At 45.6% G+C, this 26,071-nt stretch overlaps 1 protein-coding gene across 1 annotated transcript; it reads right to left on the bottom strand.

Annotated features, from left to right (window-relative positions):
• Positions 1–12,306: 12,306 nt before the first annotated feature.
• Positions 12,307–24,229, bottom strand: LOC136470206 (cytochrome P450 724B1-like). The gene is made up of 6 exons (XM_066468127.1): positions 23,698–24,229; positions 14,403–14,455; positions 13,715–13,954; positions 13,536–13,619; positions 13,300–13,371; positions 12,307–12,627 (listed from the first exon to the last, which is right to left on the bottom strand). The coding sequence occupies exons 1-6, from the start codon at positions 24,227–24,229 to the stop codon at positions 12,307–12,309; spliced, it is 1,302 nt and encodes a 433-aa protein (XP_066324224.1).
• Between the last annotated feature and the right edge of the window lie 1,842 nt (positions 24,230–26,071).

Here is a 26,071-nt window from a genome sequence, read left to right as displayed (position 1 = left end):
CTGAGTACAAAAGTACTCAACAAGACTTACCCGAAATAAGAACTGATAATTCAGGAATGCAGGCTCAGGGATTCAAGGTATGGTTTTAGCAATAATCAAAGTTATTTTGCGTAAAAGCTCTTTAACAAAATTCTTTATTTTAACAATTTAAACTTTATAAAATCATATACAAAGCTGACACGATCCGTATTGAGATCATGAAACTTCGTATCCAACACTTTCTCAAACCAGCTTCAAGTTCCAGTTATTAATACTACGATGATGAACAGTGAGTTGAGTCTCCATAACCGAGGAGCAACGACGATTCAAACCGATTATAAACCCAGCTGGGACTTCCAGACCACACGACATATGCAAGTCCCCGACCTACATATACCAACCTACCCTCGGATCCTCTAAAACAAGAACGGGTCCGCGCCACTCGAGAATACAGTACTCCACCATTCTAGCCCATGGCCACGTGGGTACACGCTATTCCCGCCATCTCTCTACTCCCAGTGCGCGAGTAGCCATTCTCGTAATAGAATCACCAAGTTCAGGCTTACCGGAGTATGTGGTTAGTACTACAAATTCTCACCTCATGCAATTCAACAACGGACGTGCCTTAATCGACACAGGCGGAAAGAACCCGCTCACAAGACCTCCATGTCTTGTGGCTCACACACACCGAGTCCGCCCGGTCTAGATTTATTACTCCACATTCCCATATCACATGCTAACATAATTAACCAATGTTCCATTTAAAACTTGCAGGTGACAGGTAATCGCCCGACTTTCATCGTTCTACGCATAGCTAAGCAAAACTAGGCATATACGAGTTTAAAACTGGTAATATGGTAAATATGGAATAACAAGGGTGGTAATGCACCAATTAGGCTCTTACTTAACTCCTAATCACTTAATGCAGTAATGGAAAGCAAAAGCAAAATTAATTTGTAAAACACAAGGTAGGGTTGTATGCATCCGGGGCTTGCCTTCGTTGACGAAAAAGTCCGGCTCCTGCGACGTTTCACAAGTATTCGATCCGACCTCAACAGACGGATTGACTTCTTCCACGATTTGATTAACTACCACGTGTTCACCTTCGTTCACTACACGTAGTAACAATGCCATGTTTAACATGATGCGGAATACGAAACATGATGCTCCATGATGGATGAAAAATTAATAATTTGAATACAACTTTCCTTCGCGGTACAGTTGCAAGTCAAACTAATCAAACCTTTTTCACAACACCCAAATCAATTGCCAAGGATCAATATCAACTAATGACCCAAGGTCATCACTCAATCCAAAAGTCCAAACAAAAACCTAAATCATTAAAGGTTACTATTCGCTTTTATGAATTAATTATTTAATTCAAAATTATGAAATAAATCAACTTATTCTAATTGAGCTCAAAATTTTTTTAAATGTTCATTACATGATAACTAAGTGGCAACAAATTTCATAATTTTTGGATAAATAAATAAGCCTAGAAAAATCATGGAAAGTCATTTATTAATTAATTGAGCAATTTTCATCACATCCCAAAAATACTGAAAATCAATATTTCAAATTTTTGTCATATAATATACATCATAGAGAATTCACACAAAAATTTTCATAATTTTTGGAGCTCTAAATAATTCTACACAAAAATAACAAATTATAGCACTATTCATTTAATTCTGAAAAATAGAAAAATCCATTTGAACGTTAAGTCACTGACATGGTGACCCCACCTGTCATCCCCTTCCTCCCGCTTTGACTACGGTGATGATGGCGCTGACCGGCGATATCTCACCGCCAGCGAGTCCAACGGCGACGGCCAAGATACCTACACCCTCCCCGAGACTAGGCGCATCCATTTTGAGCACAAGCTTGATTAACTATGGACTGGACCGAGCACTACGTCGGCCATGGCGGTCATGACGGCGCGGCTACGCTACACCGGAGAAATGAAGCCGAAAATGGTGAAACAGAGGGCATGGGAAGGTCCAGTAGCTCACCACGAACACGTTGGAGCAAAGAACGAGACCGGATAAGCTTTGGTGACACGGGTCGACGTTGACAGCGGTCACGGCAGAGCGGTCATCGACGACGGCGATGCTCCGGTAGCTGTGGTGGTCAAAATGAGAAATCAAAGGTTCACAAAGCACTACATCATTGAGGCGAAGCCGAAGCAAGACTCAGTAAGGGCAGAGGCTCACCGTAGCGGGCTAGCCACGGCGACGCGCACTCCACGGTGGTGCTGTCGGCCGCGAGGAAGAAAAGCGCCGAACGGCATTTCCCGATGATGGCAAGCGACCAGGGCTAGTTGGTTAGGTGCGCAAGGATGAGACGGAGCTGGGACAAGCTTGTCTACGACGGTGAAGCACTACGGCATCGACACGAGCTCGCCGGAGTTATGGCCGTGGCGTCGGGAAAACAGAGCAAGAGAGCGGAGGCAAACGGCGACGGCCAAGGCTAAGTAGAGCGGCTCAGAAGCGCAAGGAAGCTGCGTTGTGGCCTTCACCATGCCAGCACGACATCAAAGACGGCCACGACCGCGCCTGGAAGCAAACCGAAGATCGCCGGCCATGTAGCTAGGGCGGTGAGTACTGTTCATCGAATTTACAGATTTGCCATTCGGTTTCAAATTCAAATTACTCCCAAATTTGTATAGCAACTCAAAAATCTCCAAAAATAAAAGTTGTTCAAAATCAAAAGTTCTACAACTTTTCTTTTATAACCAACCCCTAATTCGGTCTAGATTTTGAAATGAACTTTTGAATTTGAATAGGGAAATTTACCGAATTACGCCTTTTTGAATTACTCAAAATTTTCCTAAACAACTTGAAAAACTCCAAAAACAAACTTTGTATAACTTGCCAAGCTCTACACTTTTGCTTTTGGGATCAACCCCAAATTATGCTTAGATTTTGAAATGGATTTTCAGGGTAGAATTTAAATGCTGAAAAGCGGGGTTTTCTCGAAAAATTCAAAAATCCAAACAAACTTTGAATTTAAGTCAACCAATACAATTCAACACATACCACATGAATATAAACTTGTTTTAGTGTATTCATCTCAAAGTTTTCACCAAATGCCAAATGCTTTGCAATGCATATGATGACATGTCAGGTTTTAGTATTTTAAACACCCGAGGTGTTACAGCGCAGCTCGTGATGTCCAATCCAACTCAGATTTCGCGACTTCACGCATCTGATTCAAACTCAGGTTCCGCTTCTAAGACAAAGTCTTATCCGAGTTCTTTCGGAAAACCGAGTTCTTTTCTGATAAAGCTCCAGAACACAATGTCAACCTATCAACAATACTACTCGGAGTACACTCAGAGTACTTTAAAGAAGTCGGGTCCTCTTCCGTTCAGACTCCACAACATGGCAACATCTTATCAGACATGGCCCAAAGGATCCACCAATTCGGTGCTTAGAATGCCACTATAAGGAGCCCAGGAAGGTCTCGTCTTAACTATAACATCTCAAGACTACATCGTCCACTGGCCAGGTTCCATTCCTAAGGATAGTGGCACTCAACTAGTCGACAACACGACAACAACAGCTCTACCCTACCAAGAAGGAGACTTGATCTGTGACCTTGAAGCCTCTACTGAAGTTATCAACAACTCTGGCAGTACAGAAACCAAAGACGATGACAGAACAACTCACGCTAGAGAAGTATTCATGATTCGCCATCCTCGTTCACCATTGGTCCCCCTAGAAGCACCCGACGTCAGGTCTTCAGATGAATCCGAATCCAACATATCACCATTTATCTAGGGGCATGATGGTGAGACTGAGAGTTAGAGGCAAGCCAGAGAGAGAAAGAACAAATTGAAACAAGGACGTCAACGCCGTGCTAAGCAGCAAAAGGACACTTGGATCAAATATGAGTCAGACCTAGCCGAGTATAATAGAAGAAAATCAGAGCGAGAGGTCGAAGAAGGATGAGCAGCGAATACACCCTACGATAAGATCCGAGAAGCACTAGAAGAACTCAGGGCGACTTCACATCCCAATGAAAAACAAGAATAGCTCTGGGACTTCCTCCGATCAATAGTCCTAAGGACGCACGATGGAAGGGCCCATTCAAGACTACCTGATAGGTCAACATCTCATGAGCAGGAAGATCAAAATCAAAGAAAGTCTGCTTTCGAGAGACTTGGACCAAGTGGAAGTCACAACGGAGAAAGTAGAAGAAATCATAGTCAAAACGACCAAGTCGAACAACCAAGAAAGGCCAGAAGCAAAGCACCTACTCAGACAGCCACACAAAACTACTCTCACCAAGACAATAGTTGGCAAGAAGGGGGCGCTAAATCAGAATATACAGAAGCCAGAACGCACGATAGATTCCCCTGTTTTGCAAACAGACTTGCTTCAATACGACTACCTCACAAAGTTCAAGCCGTCCAACCACTCTAAGTATGATGGCAAGACCGAACCAAGACAGTGGCTCAAAATTTACTCACAATCGATTGAATTGGCCGGAGGAGACGATGACATCAAGATCTTGTTTTTTCCCATGGCCCTCGAAACCATGCCTCTTCAATGGTTTGACAAATTGAATCTAGGATAAATCAGAAATTGGGAGGACTTGCAAAGGGCTTTCTGTGAAAATTTCACAAGTATCATTACACACCCAATCACCCACGCAGAGTTAAAAGGACTCAAGCAGAAAGGAGGCGAAAGCCTCAGAAATTACTATCGATGATTTGATAAACTACGAGCTCAAGTACATGACATCACCCAACGAGAAGTAATCGAAGCTTTCTCTCATGGAATCATGGCTAGGTGGCAATTTCAAGACTTTTGCAAAGAAAACCCAAGACACAATGAAGAATTCAGACAAACAGTGGAAAAGATGATTACTGTAGAGGAAAAAACAAGAGAAAGATTCCTAGATAGAAACAACCGAGACAATCCAGATAGGCAAAATCATCGAAACAATAGACAATAGGAAAGAAAACATAGACCAGACAACACCGTAGCAGTGACTGACAAATCAAGGAAGTTTTCCAAGCCCAGAAGATATGATGACATTGAAAACATGCGTTGCCCCTTGCACCCCAAAGGAAATCACACCATCGGAGATTGCTACACCTTCAAAGATCGATACACAAGGAAAGATAGTAAGAAGAATACCAAAGAAAGCAATCAGAAAAAAGAAGATGACAACCATGAAGATAAGGGATTCCAAAAATCTAGGGGGACAGTAGCAATAATCTTTGCCGGGGTTCTAGATTCCAGAAGCAAACATCAAGAAAAGCTAGCGTTATGAACCATCATGGCAGCAGAACCTGCTACACCAAGATATCTCAATTGGTTAGAGTATCCAATCCAATTTTCACGAGAAGACCAATGGACCAGCGTAGGAAACGTAGGCCATTACCCACTGGTTCTAGATCTAACCGTTGCCGGTATGACTGTCACAAAAGTACTAATCGACGGAGGAGCCAGACTCAACATCATTTTTTCAGAAACTCTAAGGAAGATGGGACTACAACTCGCCGGGATGATTACACCAACAAGCATGCCTTTTTATGGCATACTACCCGGCAAGGCAGCAATGCCACTTGGACAAATCACTCTACCGGTTACTTTTGGGACTCCCTCGAACTACTGTACAGAGTTCATCAAGTTTGAAGTTGCGGACTTCGATTCATCATATCACGCAATCCTCGAGTGCCCAGCACTTGCAAAATTCATGGCAATACCGCATTATCCATACCTGTTGCTTAAGATGCTAGGGCCTAACGGTGTCCTTTCTCTTCGGAGTGATTTGAAGCGCGCTTTTGACTGCAATGTTCAAGCAATACAAATTGCAGCAAAAGCACAGGCCACCGATGGAAGAAAAGAAATAGCCACTGTTGCAGTAGAAATGAGCCTAGAAAAGCTAGTGATACCGGCTAAAAAACCCAGCATCCTAGCACCTCTGAAAGAAGCCGATGTCAAGCAAATCGACCTGGGAACCGGTGATCCCTCCAAGACGGCAACCATCAGCGCCCACCTCTCGACAAAATAGGAACTCGCGCTCACCAACTTTCTTCGGGACAACAAAGATATCTTCGCTTGGAAGCCGGCCGACATGCCAGGGGTCCCAAGAGAGTTGGCTGAGCACAGAATTGATATCAATGAAGGCTCCAAACCTGTGAAACAACGACTACAACGATTCTCACCCGATAAGAAGGCAGCAATTAAAAAGGAAATTACAAAACTAATGGCAGCCGGATTCATCAGAGAAATCCTCCATCTAGATTGGCTAGCAAATCTAGTTTTGGTACAGAAAAAGAATATGGACGAGTAGCGCATGTGTGTCGACTACACAGATCTCAACAAACACTGCCCGAAAGATCCGCTCGGGCTACCACGCATTGATCAGATAGTTGATTCAATAGCAGGATCTGCCCTATTATCCTTCCTTGATTGCTATTTAGGGTATCATCAGATCGCATTAAAGGAACAAGACCAGAGCAAGACATCTTTCATCACTCTATTCGGTGCCTACTGCTATAAAACCATGTCATTTGGACTAAAAAATGTTGGTGCCACTTACCAAAGAGCTATCTAGACGTGCCTCGATGATCAGATCGGCGAAAACGTAGAAGCATACGTAGATGATGTAGTAGTAAAGACAAAGAACCCGGATACAATAATTGAAGACTTAAAACAAACCTTCGAAAACCTGAAAAAATGGAGGTGGAAATTGAACCCAAACAAGTGTGTATTCGGAGTTCCTTCAGGACAACTACTTGGATTCTTGGTCAGTCATCGTAGAATCGAAGCAAGCGCCAAGCAGATTCGAGCAATAACAGAGATGGGCCCTCCTCGAAGTGTCAAAGATGTGCAGAAACTAATAGGCTACATGGCGGCCCTCAATCATTTCATATCAAGACTGGGCGAAAAAGGGTTACCTTTCTTCAAATTGCTAAAGAAGACAGACAAGTTCGAATGGACAGAAGAAGCCAACGAAGCTTTAAAGAAGCTCAAGGCATATCTCACCTCCTCACCCATTCTCACACCTCCGAAGAAATATGAAGACATGATGTTGTACATTGCGGCAACTTCTACTGTGATCAGCATTGCAATTGTCGTAGAAAGAGAAGAAGAAGGACGTGTATATAAAGTACAACGCCCCATATACTACATCAGCGAAGTACTGACAGAATCAAAAATCCGATACCCGCATGTGCAAAAACTACTCTACGCCCTCCTAATCACTTCACGCAAGCTTCGTCACTATTTTGAAAGCCACAAGATTACCGTGGTGACAGATTTCCCACTTGAAGACATCTTACACAACAGAGACACAACAGGGCGCATATCTAAGTGGGCAGTTGAACTTAGAGCTCTCAATATCGAATTCACCCCATGAAAGGCAATTAAATCTCAAGCCCTAGCTGATTTTGTTGCCAAATGGACAGAAATTCAACAACCTATGTCAAGTACCATCCTTGATCATTAGAAGATGTACTTCGATGGATCACTCAAGCTAGGTGGAGCCGGTGCAGGCATGCTCTTAATTTCTCTAGACGGAAAGCAACTCAAGTACGCCCTTCAGATATTATGGCAAGCTACAAACAATGAAGCAGAATACGAAGCCCTCATCCACGGGCTACGAGTGGCAATTACCCTCGGAATCAAGCGTTTACTCGTTTATGGCGATTCAGTAGTAGTAATCAATCAAGTCAACAAAGATTGGGACTGCACCAAAGAAAACATGAGCGCTTACTGTGCTGAAATATGAAAGCTCGAAAAACATTTTCAAGGATTAGAAATTCTACACGTCCTGCGCGATTCTAATATTGCGGCAGACATCCTCGCCAAGCTTGGATTAGACAGGGCGAAGGTCCCACCCGGTGTATTCATAGAGGAGTTATCAGCTCCCTCTATCAAACAACCCGGTGAGATAACCCCTGAAATCTCAGCCAAAGGCACCTAGATATTGATAATCACCACTTCATGGACCCAGGTTTTTATTGATTACATCAAAGAAAATAAGTTGCCAGCAGAAAAAGAGGAAGCTACCCGAGTTGTTCGCAGAAGCAAGAATTACGTCCTAGTAGGAGACAAGCTCTACAGAAGAGCCGCATCATCAGGAGTACTCCTAAAATGCATCTCATTTGAAGAGGGCAAAGAGATCCTAGACAAAATACACTCAGGTTGCTGTGGAAATCACGCCACTTCAAGAACACTAGTCGGAAAAGCATTCCGCACCGGTTACTACTGGCCAACTGTTTTGAAAGACGCAGAAGAACTCGTCAGAAGATGCAAAGGTTGTCAAATGTTCGCAAGATAGGCTCATGTGCTAGCTCACAACCTCATCTGCATCCCACCTGCTTGGCCTTTCTACTGCTGGGGCTGGATCAAGTAGGACCTCTCAAGAAAGCAAAAGGCGGCTTTGAGTACATCTTTGTAGCAATTTACAAGTTCACCAAGTGGATTGAATTCAAACCACTAGCAAAATACAACGCAGCCAAAGCAGTCGAGTTCATCCAAGACATTATGCACCGCTTCGGCATGCCCAATCGAATCATCACAGATTTGGGTTCTCCCTTTACCACCACAGAATTCCAAAGTTGGGCACAGGATTGTGGCTTCAGAATAGATTACGCATCAGTCGCACATCCAGAGGCCAACGGATAGGTCGAAAGGGCTAACGGACTCATACTAGTTGGATTAAAACCAAGACTATATGAAGAACTAGTGGACTATGGATCAAAATGGATTGAAGAATTACCCAAGGTCGTACGGGGGCTACACTTAGTGAGTGCACTTTTTCCTTCAAAAAAAGCGCACGTCACTCAGAAGACTTCAAGACAGACGACTTCAAGGCCACACGACAAAAACAACACAGACATAGCTATATCCAGGCTCTTTTCGACAAAAAGAACCCGGACATAGCTATATCCGAGCTCTTTTCGACAAAGAACCCGGGTATATGCTCAGGAGCCCTTCGACAAAGAATCTGGGCGATTTCAAGAAAAGACCCTCAAGCTCCTTGTGCCAAACAGCAAGAGGCTCGGGGGCTGCATCCAAATGGGAGTACTTTTTTCTTCAAAAAGGTACACACCACGCGAAGATCTCATGAAGCGCTACACGGTTTCGCTCAAGAAAGCACTCAGACGACACTTGTTTCTACTCAACAAGACTTGAAGGAGCAAGACGAGGCTTCCAGAACTCAACCATGAAGTGCTCGGGGGCTTGTCGGTGCGGGACCCATGGGATACCCCGCAAGGAAGGGAGAAGATCTAGTCTAACTAGGATTCTTCCCCTGTAATCTTAGTAGTAGTATTATTCTATAATCCTACTAGGAACTCTCATTGTAAACCGACTAGGATTCTGACCTCCTGACTATATAAAAGAGGGCAGGGATCCTAAGGAGAGGGACTTTTAACAATTGTACAACACAACACTTGACAATTAATCCAACGCAAAGGCTAACGCCGATTGGACGTAGGGCTATTACTCGATCAAAGATCGAGGGTCCGAACCAGGATAAATCAACTATCTCTTGCGATAACCATCGAGTTCCGCATACGCTGAAGCCCGAACATACTACCCTAGGGACCCTCGTGGCAGGCTATCGGTGGTGAAACATCGACAATCTTCTAGTTCTTACTATGGTGCTAGACCATAGCCAAGCCGTACTGTATCACACGGTGATTCATGAACCAATGTATCCTAGCTGGGTACCCTGAACACACGCCCCGCTTGTACCCCAGGCACAAGCAAGACCAACCCACCACTCTCCTATCAAGGGGTCTAGGTCTCCATCCAAAGTTGGACTCCAAGCCCCCACTCCTAAGTCCTAGACTTAGTATGGTGCTTAGACCTCCACCATTCCCGCCTCCAATAGGTCGATCTGGAAAGAGCCGGAACCCACGACAAGGGAGCAACGAGCCCTCCCGCTCCTATAAGCAAGTATGTGCTCAGGATAATAAGTTTGTGACCTGACTACCATCCACAGCAACGGACGGTCCTTAACCAACATGGACAGGGAAAACAGTGTAACCAAGTTATGCTCCGTTGGTTGCGGGACACAACCTATTACATCCACCAATACCCGTACCATATCCCTGCCTGGTCTCTATTTCCTTTCACCATTTTATCATGAGAGTAATAATAATAATCACCTATTATGAGTAACGACAGGTTACTCACGCTACCGATAGCCTAAGCATAACAGCTACTCGACCTATGCTAGTAGGACTCATAGGTAGATTTATCTATGCATGTAGTTTCAATATAAATCATGTAACGTAAATGCACATCACATATATATATCTAATTATTATTCAAAATAAGGGTTATGCACCGGGGCTTGTCTTAGGCAGGCGGATTGTCAGCTATGCCAGTCGTCGGTGGCTCCGAGGCTTCTTCCTGTACAAGGACCTTCTCCTCACACTCCTTGATCACCTCCTCGTACTCCTGCTATTTGGTGGTCACGAACTCTACCAACTCATTCTCTACATGCATGCAACGATGATGCAACACTTAGTATTTTAGCAACAACAGCTCTTAAAATAAGAATATATCTACTAATCTACTAAGCTAACTCTAATGACTAAGATACTAAGCTAATCATTATCTCTACCAAATAGATTTCAAGCTCACCCTACAAGTGCTTAACTTTTATAAACCAATATCATGCCATTATTTCTTTAGCCTTAATGGGTATTTAGCTACCTATTAAGTAGTCTATTCTAGGGCTACAAAATTACAGTGAGCTCATAATAATACAATGAAGCTACTATAAAAATTTTAGAATTTTCGCTATCATCAATCTACCACAAGAATTCCTATAATTATTAATCAAAATAATACTAAGCATTTTCAATTGATTTAATGCTCCTTAGCATCCACATAGATATGTATGAACTAACTGTACTCACAGGTAGACGATATTTTTAGGAACCCAACAAAATTAGTTTCATAATTTTTGGACATCTATATCATTTTATATTAATTATCAAAGTTCAGCTCAGAAATAAAAATAAAAAGCTATTTCTATTTTCCACGAAAAAGAAAACCGAATCCGGCACAACGCGGCCCACGCGGGGCGTGGCCCACGGCGGGGAGCCCGCACACGCGCTGGCGTTTTAGCGAAAACGCACCCGAGCTACCTACTATTCTCGTAGCCACTATTTGTCCTATTTACTCAGTCAACACTTATGCACGAAAGACCCCAAGAGAAGCTGTCTTCGCATCGGGGAGGTCCCCACGATCCCTGCGCTCGCCGGTGCGGCGTGGACCGGTACGGCCCTGTTATGCCGGCCAACCGGGACCCTTGCAAACCTAGCTATGGGACCGATGCTCACCTATGGGCCGACGCGCGACGATGGGCTATGGTTGCACGAACGGAGGTGAAGCAGAGCGGGCTCTCCCCGGTGGCTGGCGATCCGCAGTGGCGGCAACCGCGTTTCGGTGAGCCACAGCTTGCAACAGATAATTGATGTGATGGGTAAGCATTAGTGATGCACCACAATCCTACCTGTCGCGGTGGCCTGGCCGGAGACGCCCTGAGCAAGTCTGGCCGCGTGCGCGCGCGCGAGCTTGACGGCGAACCGCAGCGACACGGCCGTGTTAGCGGCGTGGAGGCGGCTATAGGGTTGTGACTTGGGTGCGCACAATGAAGAGGGGTTCTAGGCGGGGCTAGTGGTGCGGTCAATTCGACGCGAGATGACAAGGTTGGAGCTGGCCACGGTGAGGTGGGCTAGGCCTTAATGGCGCGGTGGCGGAAGCAAAGCTCCAAAATTGGAGCTCGGCCTGGCAGCAATCAAGGTGGAGAGGGGGCGGTCGGCAAGAGGACGTAACGGCGGAGACGCGGGCAAGAGGAATTGATGAGAGATGCTCGCTCTCTGGCCCACCGTGACCGCGACTCAACGGCGGCGGAAAGCAGAGGCGCAGCGGGAAAAAAGTGGCGGGTGCGGTCAGTGGTTCGGCTGGCGCATGTAAAAGGATCTAGCAAGTGGCCTAGAGGGAGGGTGAATAGGTTTTTTTTGAAATTTAATCAACTTATGAAAACAGTCAGAACACGGAAGTTCTTAGATTTTTTATCCATTTTACTTACCAAGTTATTTACTTCATCATCACTAGATTCATCACTAGAGTCTATGTCGGATTCATCACTAGATGGAGGAGAGGGTTTATGTTTGGATTTTGGTTTTACCTTTTCTCCTTTGCCCATGAGACAAAAGAGGGTAGATCTCTCCTCATCATCGGTCAAGTTGGTGAAGAGCTTTGGTGAACAAGAACGCTTCTTGATAGCAATGGTTGCAACTTTCTTTATTTCTTCTTCACTTGAGCTATCATCGTTTGAATCTCATTCATGACCAATATGAGCTTGACCTGAATAGTTCTTTTTCTTGTGTTGGATCTTGTCATCTTTCTTGTAGTGCTTCTTCTTCTTGTCTTTCTTGTCCTCTTTGTTCTCATAAGGACAATCGGCAATGAAATGCTCCGTGCTCCTACAATTATAGCATTTCCTCTTTTGCTTGTTGGGAAATCTTCTCTTCACAAACTTATACCCTTCTCTTTTCAACCCCTTCTTGTACTTCCTCATGAACAAAGCAACATCACCAATCTCACCGGAAGATACTTCATCATCTTCATCATCACTTGAGTCACTTGATGAATCAACCGTCTGTGTACATGCGCTTTCAAGGCAACATCTCCTTGCTGCTCGGTTGAACGGAGGCTCGTCGGTGTGTGGTGTTCACCGGAGGCAGCGGCCCGACGGTGCTTGTAGGTGGCGGGCTGGCGGCAGTGGCTGCACGTCGCGGAAGGGAGGCATCGGCCGCACGAGCGGCGGGGAGGCCGCAGCCACGTGACTTAGAGAGGGCAGCAGCGCGCCACGCCTGGCAGGGCCTGCAGCCGAGCGCTGCGACTCGGAGGCGGCCGCATGCCGTGCTTGGCAAGGCCAGCGGCTGAGCGGTGCGCCTCGAAGGCGGCAGGCGAGCGGATAAGAGCGATAGGAAGAGGAACGAGTGGATAGAAATAAGTGGATGAGTATAATTTTTTTTTTGAGAAGCAAAGGAGCGTGGGTTGTTGGGCTGGCGTCGTGGCCCAGCAATGGAGCGTCCGGGCGGACGGACGCCCGATTCAAAGCATTACCGGAGTTAAAAACGTTGGGAGTAAACATAATCACTAACATCTAGAGCAGGGATAAACTGAAGGCAACACTGCCAGCATTAGGAAAACAAACAAAACAATACAACTAGGTAAACGGTTTATTGGAGGGAAAAGGCAGTCTGCACTTAATTTGGAGAAACTAAATAGTTCAAAAAAAATCTTTAATTATACCTTTATATCTGACATCCTTCCGCGCCTTCCGGTGCACAAACTTGACAACGTTGCGGCACCCGCATCTCAACGTCTCGTTGATAACCTGCGGCCATCATATGCATCCAAAATGCAAATTCATGGATCAGACCATGTATAATTGTATTCATATAGATTGTTTAACACACTTGAGCGTCAAAAAACACTTATCGCAATTCACAGCAGAATAATGGATTAAATACATGGACCATGTATGCATATCTCACAGACATGTTGGGTATACTCCATCTTGTAGTCCTCAGCCATCAAGAACTCCCCCATCCCCTTGCCGGACCTTATGCTCTCATGCTGTCTCTGCAGCATCGTCCTCATCAGAATAATTAGCGGCAAGATTACCAGCACACAACTAACTACGCCTCGAACTGTGATCAATGCTATATTCGATGTACCTTCAGTTCCTCCAAGCAGTGGGTAGATTTGCCAAGGAAATACACGGCCAAGGAGAGCAGAACTGATGTTGTCTCATAGCCTGCTAGCAAGGTGTCCAGCACGAAGGAGACTTTGTCATCGTGGGACAGTTCATTGCTTGAGAGAAGCACGTAGAGGAAAGCAGCAAGCTGCTTGTTGTATGAACCGCCTTTCCTCCTCTCAATGATGCCCTCCAAAGTGAGAGATATCCTGCTCCTTGCCTGTATATAGGAAGTTCAAATCTAAACTGAATAGTGCTGTCACAAGTAGTAACTCAATATGCGTCCTTTGACATTCTGCATTAAATTTTAATGACAACTGATGATGCATGTTGTACTGCAATGTTATTATCAGTTCATTATTTTATTTCCTGAAAACATATGTAGTACACTATATATTAAAAGGATCTTGGTCAAAGATTTGACCACACACATATATACTTGTAGTACTAAATAAATGGTCAAATAAATTAAACAGAATAGGAATGGTATTGGGTACTACATATACTACAATTAAACTCCTACAAGTGCTATAACAATTCTTGAATTAAGCAGTAAATATGAGTGGTTAACTACCTTCACAGCCCTGGCATATGGCGTTCCAGGGATGGAGAGAGGAAAAGAGACGAGGCCCTTCATGAACGTTTGGTAGTCCTGCAGCATCAGTCACCGGTTCGTCGGACCCCAAACCCAGCACCTGCTCCACGATCACACCGAAGCGAACTGCATGCATGTATGCTTGAAAACATGGTTGCAAGAGTATTCCATTGTACACAATCGACCTTTTAGGGTTATCAATTCATTCAAGGAGAAGAGGTACACTGTTGCTTGTAAAAAACAACAGTGTGGTTGGAGAGTATGTGCTAGGAAGACGAAGGCAGACAAATGGAAGATTACCTCAGTGAAGCAACCACATGTTTGTGCCACTGCTGAGGCAGAAGAGAACCATCTGCAGCTCAATTCTAGGTTCATTGCAAGGCAGTTATGCCCCGTAGTGAAGCATATGCCAACCATTACGGTGTCTGCGTTGGTTGAGATCATCTTCCAACGGTACAATTACTATGTCAAGTATGGGAAAGCATAGAGGGCAAAGCAACGTGCACTGGAAATAATATTTGGAAATTGAGAAGAAGCTTATGAGCGCCTCCCTGTAATGTTGAACACAATGAGGGCTGTAAATCCTGGGATACACTTCGAGTATTTACCTAAGGAGGGTGAAACAAGGAATGGTAGCCAGGTATTTGGAAGGACGTTTTGGGCGTTCGGGCAGAGCATCGAAGCATTCAAGCATTGCAGGCCCGTCGTCTCAATTGATGGGACCTTTCTTACAGGGAAATTTGAAGGCACAATGCTTATTTGTATTGGGACAGATGCAGAAGACCAACTTGTGCCATTGGCCTTTGCGATTGTTTGGAAGGAGGACACGCATAGTTGGTGTTGGTTTCTCAGGCTAGTAAGATAAGTGGTAATTGGTCTGGGACGTGATGTTTGTGTGATATCCGATAGGCATGCTGGCATTCTGAATGTCGTAGAACAAGAGATTCCTGGTTACGGCCAAATACATCACCGGTGGTGCACCAGACACCTTGCTCAGAATCTTATAAGGCGTGATCACATAAAGGACAACTTCAAATTATTTGAGGAGGTTTGCAGGCAGCAAGAGGTTTAATTATTCAAAGACAAGTTAGATGCCCTGAAGTTAGCCACAAATGTTGATGGCAGACAATTCTTGAGCGAGTTGATGGCGTCGAAGGATAAGTGGTCACTTACATATGACACCGGTGGTTGGAGATGGGGCTTCATGACTAGTAACATGGCAGAGATGTTCAACAGCCTTCTAAGAGGCTGTCGTGGTCTGCCTATGACTGCTATTGCCTCATTCACCTTCTACAAGTTGAATTCTTGGTTCGTTTCGAGGAAGAAGCATGCGAGGTCTCTATGGACAGCAGGCAAAGCTTGGCCACTTTTAGCATCTCAGGAACTAGCTTTCTCAAAGAAAAAGTCTAAACGACAGAAGGGTTCATGTTTCGATCCGATCAACCATGGATATGAGATTCTAGAGGGTGGTGGAACTAACATTGGTGGTGAAGACCGGGGTGCTCAAAAACATAAAGTAGTGATCAATGAGAACAAGTGTACGTGTGGAAAACCGATCATATACCATAGGCCTTGCTCCCACATGATTACAGCCTGTCGCCTTAGACGTGTTGACGCTGAGGTTCCTCCCCGTATGGCCGCAGAGTTCTCTTTGAGGAACCTAATGAGCACCTGGAATCCTCAGTTCGAGCCATTTTTTGACGAGAGTCAATGGCCTACTTATGATGGTCCCAAGTATGTGGCTGATCTTAGTTTACTCTGAAAGAGTAGAGGACCTAGGCGGCGGAAGCGGTTCAGGATGGACATGGACCGAGCCACGAAAAGTAGATCAACCACGAGTAAGGTTGGGAGACATTTTGTAGAGGACACCCAAAAGAGCCGTTGCTCTGGTTGCCATAAGCCGGGCCACAATAAGAGAAAATGTCCTGAACTACTTAGACAACAGGTATCCACCAAGCTAGCTACTTGAATTGCTTTGTGTAATAGTACATTGGTTTACTTTTGTTTTTTTTTATTTTTATGTTACTTCGTACCACATACACATGCTTTAACTTATACTAATGCTTTGGCATTGCTTATGTTGCAGGATGGATCGGTTCTCCTTCTTGATCCAAGGTTCGATGAGCACCACCGGGCTCGGAGGATCGAGAACGGAGAGGTATATTCAACAATTCGTATGAAACAGTGCGTTGTTCATCTTTTGGTCTATAGTCCATGCTCTTTATAAAGTGAGATGAACAAATACTTTTTCATGCTTCTCTTTTTTTGCAGGTTTTGAATGTGCTGAGGCCAATGACACATGAGGCCTCTATGACCATGGTCTACGACGAGAGGTACACGCCCCTCCTGAAGTTGGCGAACCTTGCTACCGTTGCTCGTGTTTGTCGTCGAGGCACGCCACCTTTCAACCCAGCGGCGCTGATGGCGTTGATAGATCGGTGGTGTCCAGAGACACACAGCTTTCACCTACCATGCGGGGAGATGACGGTCACTCTCGAGGACGTTGCCATGATCCTTGGAGTAAAAATCCGAGGATTCCCAGTGACAGGAGACACAGAGTCTGAAGGATGGCAGCAGCGGGTTGAGCACTTCTTGGGATGGCCCCTAGCGGCAGTTGAGGCTGGCAAGAAATGGCGCAGCAGTGGGGTGTCCCTGAGGTGGCTTCGTCAGCAGTTTCGGGAGTGCCCACCCAACGTAGACGCCCAGACCATGACATACTACTGTTGGGCCTACGTCCTGCACATGTTTGGTACGGTTCTCTTCCCTGACGGCACTGGAGACACGGCGTCCTGGATGTACATCCCGTGCCTTGGGAACTAGGAGGATGCCGGCAATAGGTGTTGGGGCTCGGCTATACTTGCCTTCCTGTACCGTCGGCTTTGCGAGGCATGCCGCCGTCCTGGAGGCGCGCACACTACAATGTCAGGGTGCATCACACTGTTGTAGGTAATAAAGCAAAGTTGTACAAGTTTCCACTACAATTCAATGTTTTTTCTTAACAAAAGTGATTAACATGCAATTTTCCACTCTTTTTTGCAGATTTGGATGTGGGAGAGGCTTCCAGTTGGGAGACCGCATCAGCTTGATCCCCCACAACCTTGGTTTCCTCAAGGAGACGCAGTTGTCGCCCCTACCGTGGCACACCTCTACGAGCGAGCCCACGGAACTTACCACGTGTCACGCCACGCGTACATCAGCTTCACCAACGAGCTGGACACCCTTTTGCCACAGCATGTAAGTTTCCCACCCTTTTGGCCTAATTGAGGATATGTGCACAAATTGAGCGTCGACTAGTTGATGATGACGTTGTGTACAGGTTCAATAGCGCCCATATCGGCGGAGGCAAGTCACGGATCTCAACTTGAGCTCCTTGTGCATGGCAGACACGGACGTCTGGACGATGAGGACCCCCCTTATTTGTTTCTATGCGGTGGAGTACCATCTCCCTCACCGTGTAGCACGGCAGTTTGGTAGGCTACAGCCTTCTTCGCCCGATGATTTCTCCACCGGTTGGCAGCTCCACAAGTACGTAACATGCAATATTTTGTTTGTTCACATGAATGAATCATTGAGTAGGCCTTCATATTCCCGCTATGGTGTAAAATTTGCAGGTTTAGCAGACAAAAAAATAAGAAGATCACCAACTGGCAGCTGGAGCACCAACGCTACATTGATGAGTGGATGTTGATGGAGCAGAACAACATGGGCATCCACGCCGTCCATCGTGACAAGGCATTCGATGATTACCTTGTTTGGTTTGGTCAACGAACAAGGCTTCAATTGAGGCCCGCTTGGACGGAGCAAGACATTGCTGACATTGCGAGCGAGGATGAGGGCAACAACCCATATGACCAAGCTACCTGAGAAGGCAGGCAAGTTGAGATCGCCCCTGCGTTAGCCAGAGCTGTAAGTGATACAACTATTTCCATCTATGAGGTCTTTGCTATCATGGAGACTTCAATTCTTGTTTTTGTTGCATAGAGCACGGAGATAATGAGGACAGTGGCCGAGCAAGGAAGGGCATTGATGATTCCTGTGGGCGATCCTGATGAGGCCTCCATGTTACGACAGCACATTCAGGTAGTCTCCACTCATTCAGTTGATGTTACATCTTTATATAGTTTTGCGACCAACCCCACTTACTAATAGTGCTTTCAAAATGCAGCGTGCCATGCATCGCCTCCGAAAGGTAGCTGCACGCCTTGGATGTAGACGTTCCTCGAATGTGGCAGTCCCACAACAGCTTGGTGCTGGACCTTCTACTGCACATGTTGGAGGGACTTCATCTTCACATGGTGCACATGGTGGCAGGACTTCTTCTTCACATGGTGCAGCAACTAGTGCAGAGGGTGGTCAAGGACATGGTCATTATGATGATGAAGATGATGAAGGACAGGGAGAGTACTATGATCATGAGTATGATGAGATTGGCATGTCCCAGCTTGGAGATGCACCCCAAGGAACTCAAGGCCCCTCCGGTTCTGGACGTCCACAGAGGACGCTCAGACCAGTGGACAGGTACACTCCAGGTACCTATCCGTTTGGGAGGGGAAAGCGTTACGCTCGCCGTCCACGTTAAGGTACAAGGAGCGATAAAAGATCCAAAGACTTCATATGCTATATTTTGTGCATGGACTATGTATGCATTGGACCTTATGTAATGCACTATGTATGGACCTTGTACTATGTTTGGACTATGTTGGTTTATTGATGAAGCATATGTATGAACTATGTTGGATGTTGAATGTGTTGGACTATGTTGGATGTTGAATGTGTTGGACCTTATGTATGTATGGATGTTGAATGAATGCGTATGTCGGTGTGGTCATTTGTTATGTGAAATTCTAGAATGAAAATGTGATTGTCCTCATAACGATATTCCCCAAATGTGGAACGTCGCCATGTTTCATGTTTCCAGCTATCAAGAGAGGGCCTCCGTCGTAACTCACAAGAAAGAAGGAGTGTCATCATCCTCATCCTCCATGTTACGATCAACCTCTGTTGGATCCACGGTGACATGGCAAGCACGTAAAGGGGACGAAGCGGCTTAGGAGACTCGGGGAGCTAGCGAGCTCAGGTCCGTTGTTGGCACAAGGTCATCGTCAGCTGATTAGAGTAGTGGGCAATAGTGAAGCAAATCAAAGAAGAGATGATATATTTTGGTGAACCCAGGAGCTCGGCGTCAATTGAACACACGCCGAGGGTGGGCACCTCGGCGTTTAGTCATTTGACGCTGACCACTGGTGCATACTAGATTCCTTTGCCTCGAAGCGCCGAGGTGCCCAACCTCGGCGTGCCGTAAATTGACGCCGAGCCATTAACCTCGGCGTGGGTCGACTAAGTGCCGCGGTTCAGCCCAAACCTGGTGCCGAACATTGTGATCCCTAGGGTTGGCGTGGGCCGACTCGACGCCGAGCCTCAGCCCGCAAACGGCCGAGCCAAACCCTAGGGTTGGCGTGGGCCGACTCGACGCCGAGCCTCAGCCCAACTCATAAACGGCCGAGCCGAACCCTAGGGTTGGCGTGGGCCGACTCACCGCCGAGCCTTCTATCTCGGCGTTGTCCGACTTGACGCCGAGCCTATGAATCATAAAATAGAAAGAATAAAGTATTAAAGACAGAGGTCTTGTAAACCTTTGGTTTGCAATCCTATTTGCATGATTCAAATGAAAAATCTTTCTCAACGATTCCTCTTCTACTAACACGAGTTATACTAATAAGAGTAGACATGCTATATTTATGTTTGTTCCTACAGGAAAAACCGAATGTTGGTTCGATTTCAATCCCCTATTTTTAGAGAGTCAAATCTTTTTTTTCAGTTTGGGAATCAACCATAGTACATGAAACTTAGAGGTACGTAAACTGCAATTTATGAAATAGCGAATGCACAACGATTACACTCACATCAAAACTAACAATGGCATGTCGCAAACTAAACCTAGCATGCCTTAGGGGATTGAAAGAAACAAGTGATACAAACATTGCAAAGGGTACACACTCACATGAAAACTAACAATGGCATGTTGCAAACTAAACCTAGCATGCCTTAGGAGATTGAAAAGAACAACTCATACAAGCATTCCACATTCGGATTGACTAACAAAGGTTGGTCCTAATAATGCTCTCACATATTGAACTGAGTTGCGCCTTCCCCATAGTATCCTCCAGTTGACGGAGGCGGTGGCGGTGGCGGTGGCGGTGGAGAAGGAGGCCCGTCCTTCTTATGGTACGGGCACTCGCAGTACAAATTATTGCATAGTGCCTCCTCTGCATCATTGCTATTGTCGTCATCCGACTTGTCCCTGTTACCACTTCCAGGGCCATACTCTAGGTCAAAGATGCATCCCTGTAGATATGTGATGTACTATTGATGGGGATAGATAGGAGGATCGGAGGGTCGACCCATCTAGTGAAGCCACAGTTATCTAGACAGCTTGAATCCTGAAAACCCATCTACCAATAAGTACTACTAGAAACCAAATGCAAATCTAAAAAAGGAGAGAGTTCAAAGGAAATACAAATCCTCGCGGGCATCTAAAGAAACGACGGTCTCCACCGTCACAGTCGTTGTACATCTGCACAACGCAATCCAAACCGTGGCGGCATTTTGGCCAATCTTTAATGCGCTTGTCGTATGATCTAAGAGGTCTCTCACGGGTGAAGTCACTCTTCCTCTCCAAAGGAAATTCCTCTATTGGTTCTTCAAAAGAATCAGGACCCAGAGAACCCTCCCACACAATCGGAGGTCCCTTCCTCACCCCATTTCCTCTCCCTCCGCTGAAACCCTTTCCACTCGAGGAACCTCCGCTCGACATTTCCTAAAACTAAACCAGAAAACAAGTTGTGTGGATGTGGAGCAAGACATGGACCACTATATATAGAGATGAAGGCAGGTTCACCATGAATGCTACTTGACAAAAAACTTGTGTGCGTACTCATTTATTGAATCTGCAAAGGCTAGACGCTTCATCTGAAAAGCCTACAACCATGACCGGTCATTTCATCTGAAAAGGCTACACCTGTGTTTTGTCACTTCATCTAAATGCAGTACATCACTCTGATATTAATTCACTGCGTATACGGATACAACAGTAAACGAATCTAGGCTTTTCAGTGAGTTTTCAAATAGACTTTTCATTGACTGCAACAGTACTTGTAGCCCTTTCAGTGACTGCAACAGCACAAGTAGCCTTTTCAGTGATACAAACAGTAGCACTACAGTCTTAGGATAGTTAACGAAGTACAGGGCATAAGACCATCTGAAATAAAAGCATAGTGCATTACAACATAATAAAAAAAGTCCAGGGAATAAGTTCATCTGAAATAAAAGCAGAGTGCATTACAACATAGTAAAAAAAGTCCAGGGCTACACGACATCGCTCGTGAATAAACCAAATACCTACTGAGTGCAACGAGGCCACTTTCCCTTCCTCTGGGCATCAGGATTCTCCTCCATCGCTGCCTTCGCTCGGCGCACATGCTCAAGCTTCTTCTCCCTCTCCGCCCTGTACGCAGCAACACGCCTCCTTTCCTCCTCTTCCTTATGCTCCTTTTCTATAGCCTCCAGTCTGCGTCTCTGCTCAAACCTCTCCTTAACCTCCGCATCCCACTCCTTCAGTCCTTCTAGATGCTGCTTGTCCGACTCCTTGATCTCAGTGTCAATCCACTGCTCAAAGTCACACAGTGGTGGAACGGTCTGCAAGAAAAACAAATTATTACAAAACAAATAAATAAGCAATACTTAATATCATAAGAAAATTAATTAACACACAATAAAAATTCCTCACAAACGATGCACGGCGCTGTTGCTTTGTAGGTTCCCATGCATAATTGGGACACATCCAGTACCTCTGTCTATATGTTTCCTCATCTTCAGATATGTCTACCTTGCAAGGATCACCACAAAAGCACATTGGTCGAGGAACACCTTCAGGGAGAGGCTTTAGGTCGTAGGGATTTGCCCTCTGGCGACCATAGCTACAATTGAAAGAATTTAGTCATATTAACGGAGAACCAAACCTAAACCTAGGGTTTTCTATTTGTTGCACAGATAATGAATAAACATTGGGATTACCTTAGAATACGAGCTTTACCACGCCTTGGCATCCTAACATTACGTAGAAAAAAAATCAATCCAAAGTACCTTGCAACGAATGTAAAGCTACTAACACTAAATCACCATACCTCCCAAATAAGCTTTTCATTACAAACCCTAAGCAAATTTGAATCCCAACAAACACAAAATTTAACTCAATTATTATAAACCATAACATATACAACAACAACAACAGCAACAACCATACATTTGGGTCATTCAATCATTTGAACCACCATACATTGCACAAATGACATGAACATGAACCAAACCTATAATGCCAAGTTCAAAAACAAACGAATCTAAATGGATGAAATGAAAGAGGGGAAAGAGGAGTACCTTGGCAAAACGCCTTGGTCATAAAAAATTGAAATATAATGGCCAACAAATAAATAAAATACATACTAACCCTAATGACCAACAAATAACTAACCCTAATAACACCTACAATAAACAAAGAACCCTAATGACCAAAATAACTAGAAACCAAACTAACCTAACATGTTCAGCACATAAAACAGTTAAACAACAATGCACTCAATCATCCTAAGCCATACATTTTGCAAATGCAAACACAAATATACCAAAACATCATACACCCATGATTCCACATGATTAGAGACAATGCAAGCACATCTACGCGGATAGATTGGAGGAGGGGAGGGACCATTACCTCGAGGAAGCTTCGGGAGACAAGATCCGGGAACCTAGAGTCGTATTTGGGGGTTAGAGTTTCGTGGGGGCCGTGGGGGATTTGGGAGCCGGCGGTCTTCAGAATTTGGGAGCCGTGGGGGAAAGGAGGAGGGGAGGGAAGAAGAAGAAGGGGGCCTCGGCCTCAAGGGACCAGACCTCGGCGTTGAGTCGGGCCGCGCCGAGGTCTGGAGGCTCGGCGTTAAGTGACCTAACGCCGAGCTACTGGGCCACCGTGCGTTGTTGGGCCGCCTCGGCCGCGCTCCGGATGGTGCCAATAGCTCGGCGCGCCGTCCAGCCGCGCTGAGGTTGGGCCCTTGGCGTTGGCTGCCACGACGCCGACGTCTGGGACCCCACGCGCCACCGTGTCGCCGACGACCCCGGTCGTCCGTGACGTGGCAATACCTCGGCGTCGTGTCACTCGACGCCGAGCCTCATATCTCGGCGTCATGTGCTAAGACGCCTAAAAATGGTCTATTTTCAGAAAATGTTTTGGCGTAGGTATTTTTCTAAAAATTGTTTTCAAAAGAGACCAAAATACAAAAATTTCACTGCATCCATTGGTACAACATTCAGTAATTTACCTTTCTGGCTTCGTCGCAGAACCTTACGGCCCGTCGTTGGCCGCCAGCACGCGACGGCGCTGGCCGCGGCCCGGTCAACGTCGGCGAGGTAGGAAGGCCTCAGCCCGGTGGACGCGACGAGCGCGAGGGCGACGCACTGGAGGCGGCGGCGGTGCTCGCCGGGCGCGACCACCATGGAAGACCCACCGAGGATGCCGTGGACGGAGCCCGGGTAGCTGCACTGGAACAGGCGCGCCTCGTTCTGCAGCACGAAGTGGTTCGGCTCCGCGTCGCACGACACCACAGTCGGTGCGCCGAACAGGTGCGCCTTGAACACCGATCCATACCTGGTTACGTGGTCGTGCAAAAAGGCGCCGGTGGTGTTGGAGGCGTGGGGCCGGAGGAATCCAAGGGTCTCGCCGACGAGGGGCCAACGCCCCCTGGGAACGCCTGGGTTCTGGAACAGCGGCGCAAAGTGGCGGAACACCATCGCGCCCAGGACGACGGCTACAAAGACAGCCAGCAGAACAGCCATCAAGCCCACCATCGTCATGCTCTCTTGCACCTTGTAAGTACATAGCCGAGGAGGGGAATGAATGGCCCTTTTATAGAGGAATGTGCTTGATCCTCAATTACGTATACACACTCCACTTTATTAAAGAACAGGTGACGTCTTAGATTGTCCTAATTATATATGCCAACAATTTTAAGCTTTGGTTACAAATTATTTTTAGTGTTAATTTGTATATTTGAAAACGGTACAATGAGATTTATATATCTAGACTAGAAATGTAGTTTCATAAAAATGTACTTTTGCTATATTTAGATAAGGGCCGGGCCGCCCACCATTGACTTTTTAAGAACAGGCCTACTGAAAAAACACAATCCCAACTGGTTCATCATTGCCAGAAATTTAAAACCGTCGCTTATAACTTTATAAGAGTATCACCGGTGGTTTGTAAGCAAAAAGGGCGTCATTGTCGAATTTTAAAACTAACCGGTAGTGACAGAAAAAATTATTACTGTTGGTTGGTGATACAACCTAACAATGATAATCATTGTTGACTTGTATTACCAATCGGGCGGTGATTCTGTTGCCTCCGGAGCTGAAATTTTATTGCAACGCGTTTAACTCCTGCAGCTTTCACGTCCGCTCCTCTCTTCCTTATCCTTCTCTTTCCGCCTATCTTTCCCTCTCCCTCCCCCCTCCCGGTCTCCATCCGCTCCCTAGATCTCGTGCGCTCTCCTCCTACCCTTCTCTCTCTTCCTCCCCTTTCCCCACTCTAGCACGAGCATTCTCCCTGGCCGGTGCACGCACACGGGGCACGAGGGCGCAGGCGGTGCTCCCTGACATGGGCAACGGACAGGCGAGGTGAAGCGTGGATGAATCGATAATGTGTTTAGTCTCCCCCTCTCTGTGTGTGTGTGATGTGGTGAATCGATCTGTGATGTGTTGAATCTCTCCATCTCTCTCTTTGCGATGTGTTGAATCTCTCCCTCTCGTGTGATGCGGATGAATTGGCCTTTGAATATGGTGAACTTCCTCTCCCTGTGTGCGTGGCTCGCGTCACTAGCGGCCTGACCGTAATTAGAGCTGTGGCAGCTAAGTGAGAAAATCCGGTTGTTTTCTTCTTAATTCTTCTTTTGTTATTTAAAGACTCATCACTGCGAGTTGTAGCACCGGCAATGAAAGTATGTATCTATTATTACCGACAACACATTACTTGGTTGTAAAATCCAGCAGTGATGGGCTTTTGAAACTGATGGTGATTGGCAATTTTGTGGTAGCGGTGCTTGAGTAGTTTCCAATTTATATTGGAAACCTCGAAGAGTGTTGACTCGACACACATATAAACGGATGATCATCATATACCTCATGCTTTTCATTAATAATCAGCATACGTAGCATCCGATTATATATGTATATAGGACCGGTTTGGATCCATTATTACCACTAAAAATTAGCTACCTAATAGCTGCTAATTTTTAGCTAGCTAATTGATAGTTTCTAATTTTTAGATAGCTAATTTTTAGCAGAGAGTTATTTGGATCCACCTGCTAATAGATGGTTGGATAGTGAATTGAAGGTGCATATAAACTATTAGCACCTATTAGTAACTTCAAACCTACTAATTGAATTAATAGTTAGCAGTCCTACAGCTAATAATTAGCAGGTTTATTAATTAGCAGGTCTGTTTGGATCCATCAGTACTAATTTTAGCTGCTAATTTTTAGTGCTCACAACAATCTAAGACATGGTGTACCTACGCGTGTGGCAATATAGATACCCACCGACACGCCAACATAGCCAGTTATATTCAAATAGAATGCCACATCGTCGGCATATATCACACACAAATCTCAATTGATTGGTTTTTTTTGTTTCTACACACAA

This window comes from Miscanthus floridulus, chromosome 8, assembly GCF_019320115.1.
Source record: "Miscanthus floridulus cultivar M001 chromosome 8, ASM1932011v1, whole genome shotgun sequence".
NCBI classification, from domain to species: Eukaryota; Viridiplantae; Streptophyta; class Magnoliopsida; order Poales; family Poaceae; genus Miscanthus; species Miscanthus floridulus.
The sequence above is the reverse complement of the archived record's forward strand: the minus strand, read 5'-3'. Positions and strand labels throughout refer to the sequence as shown.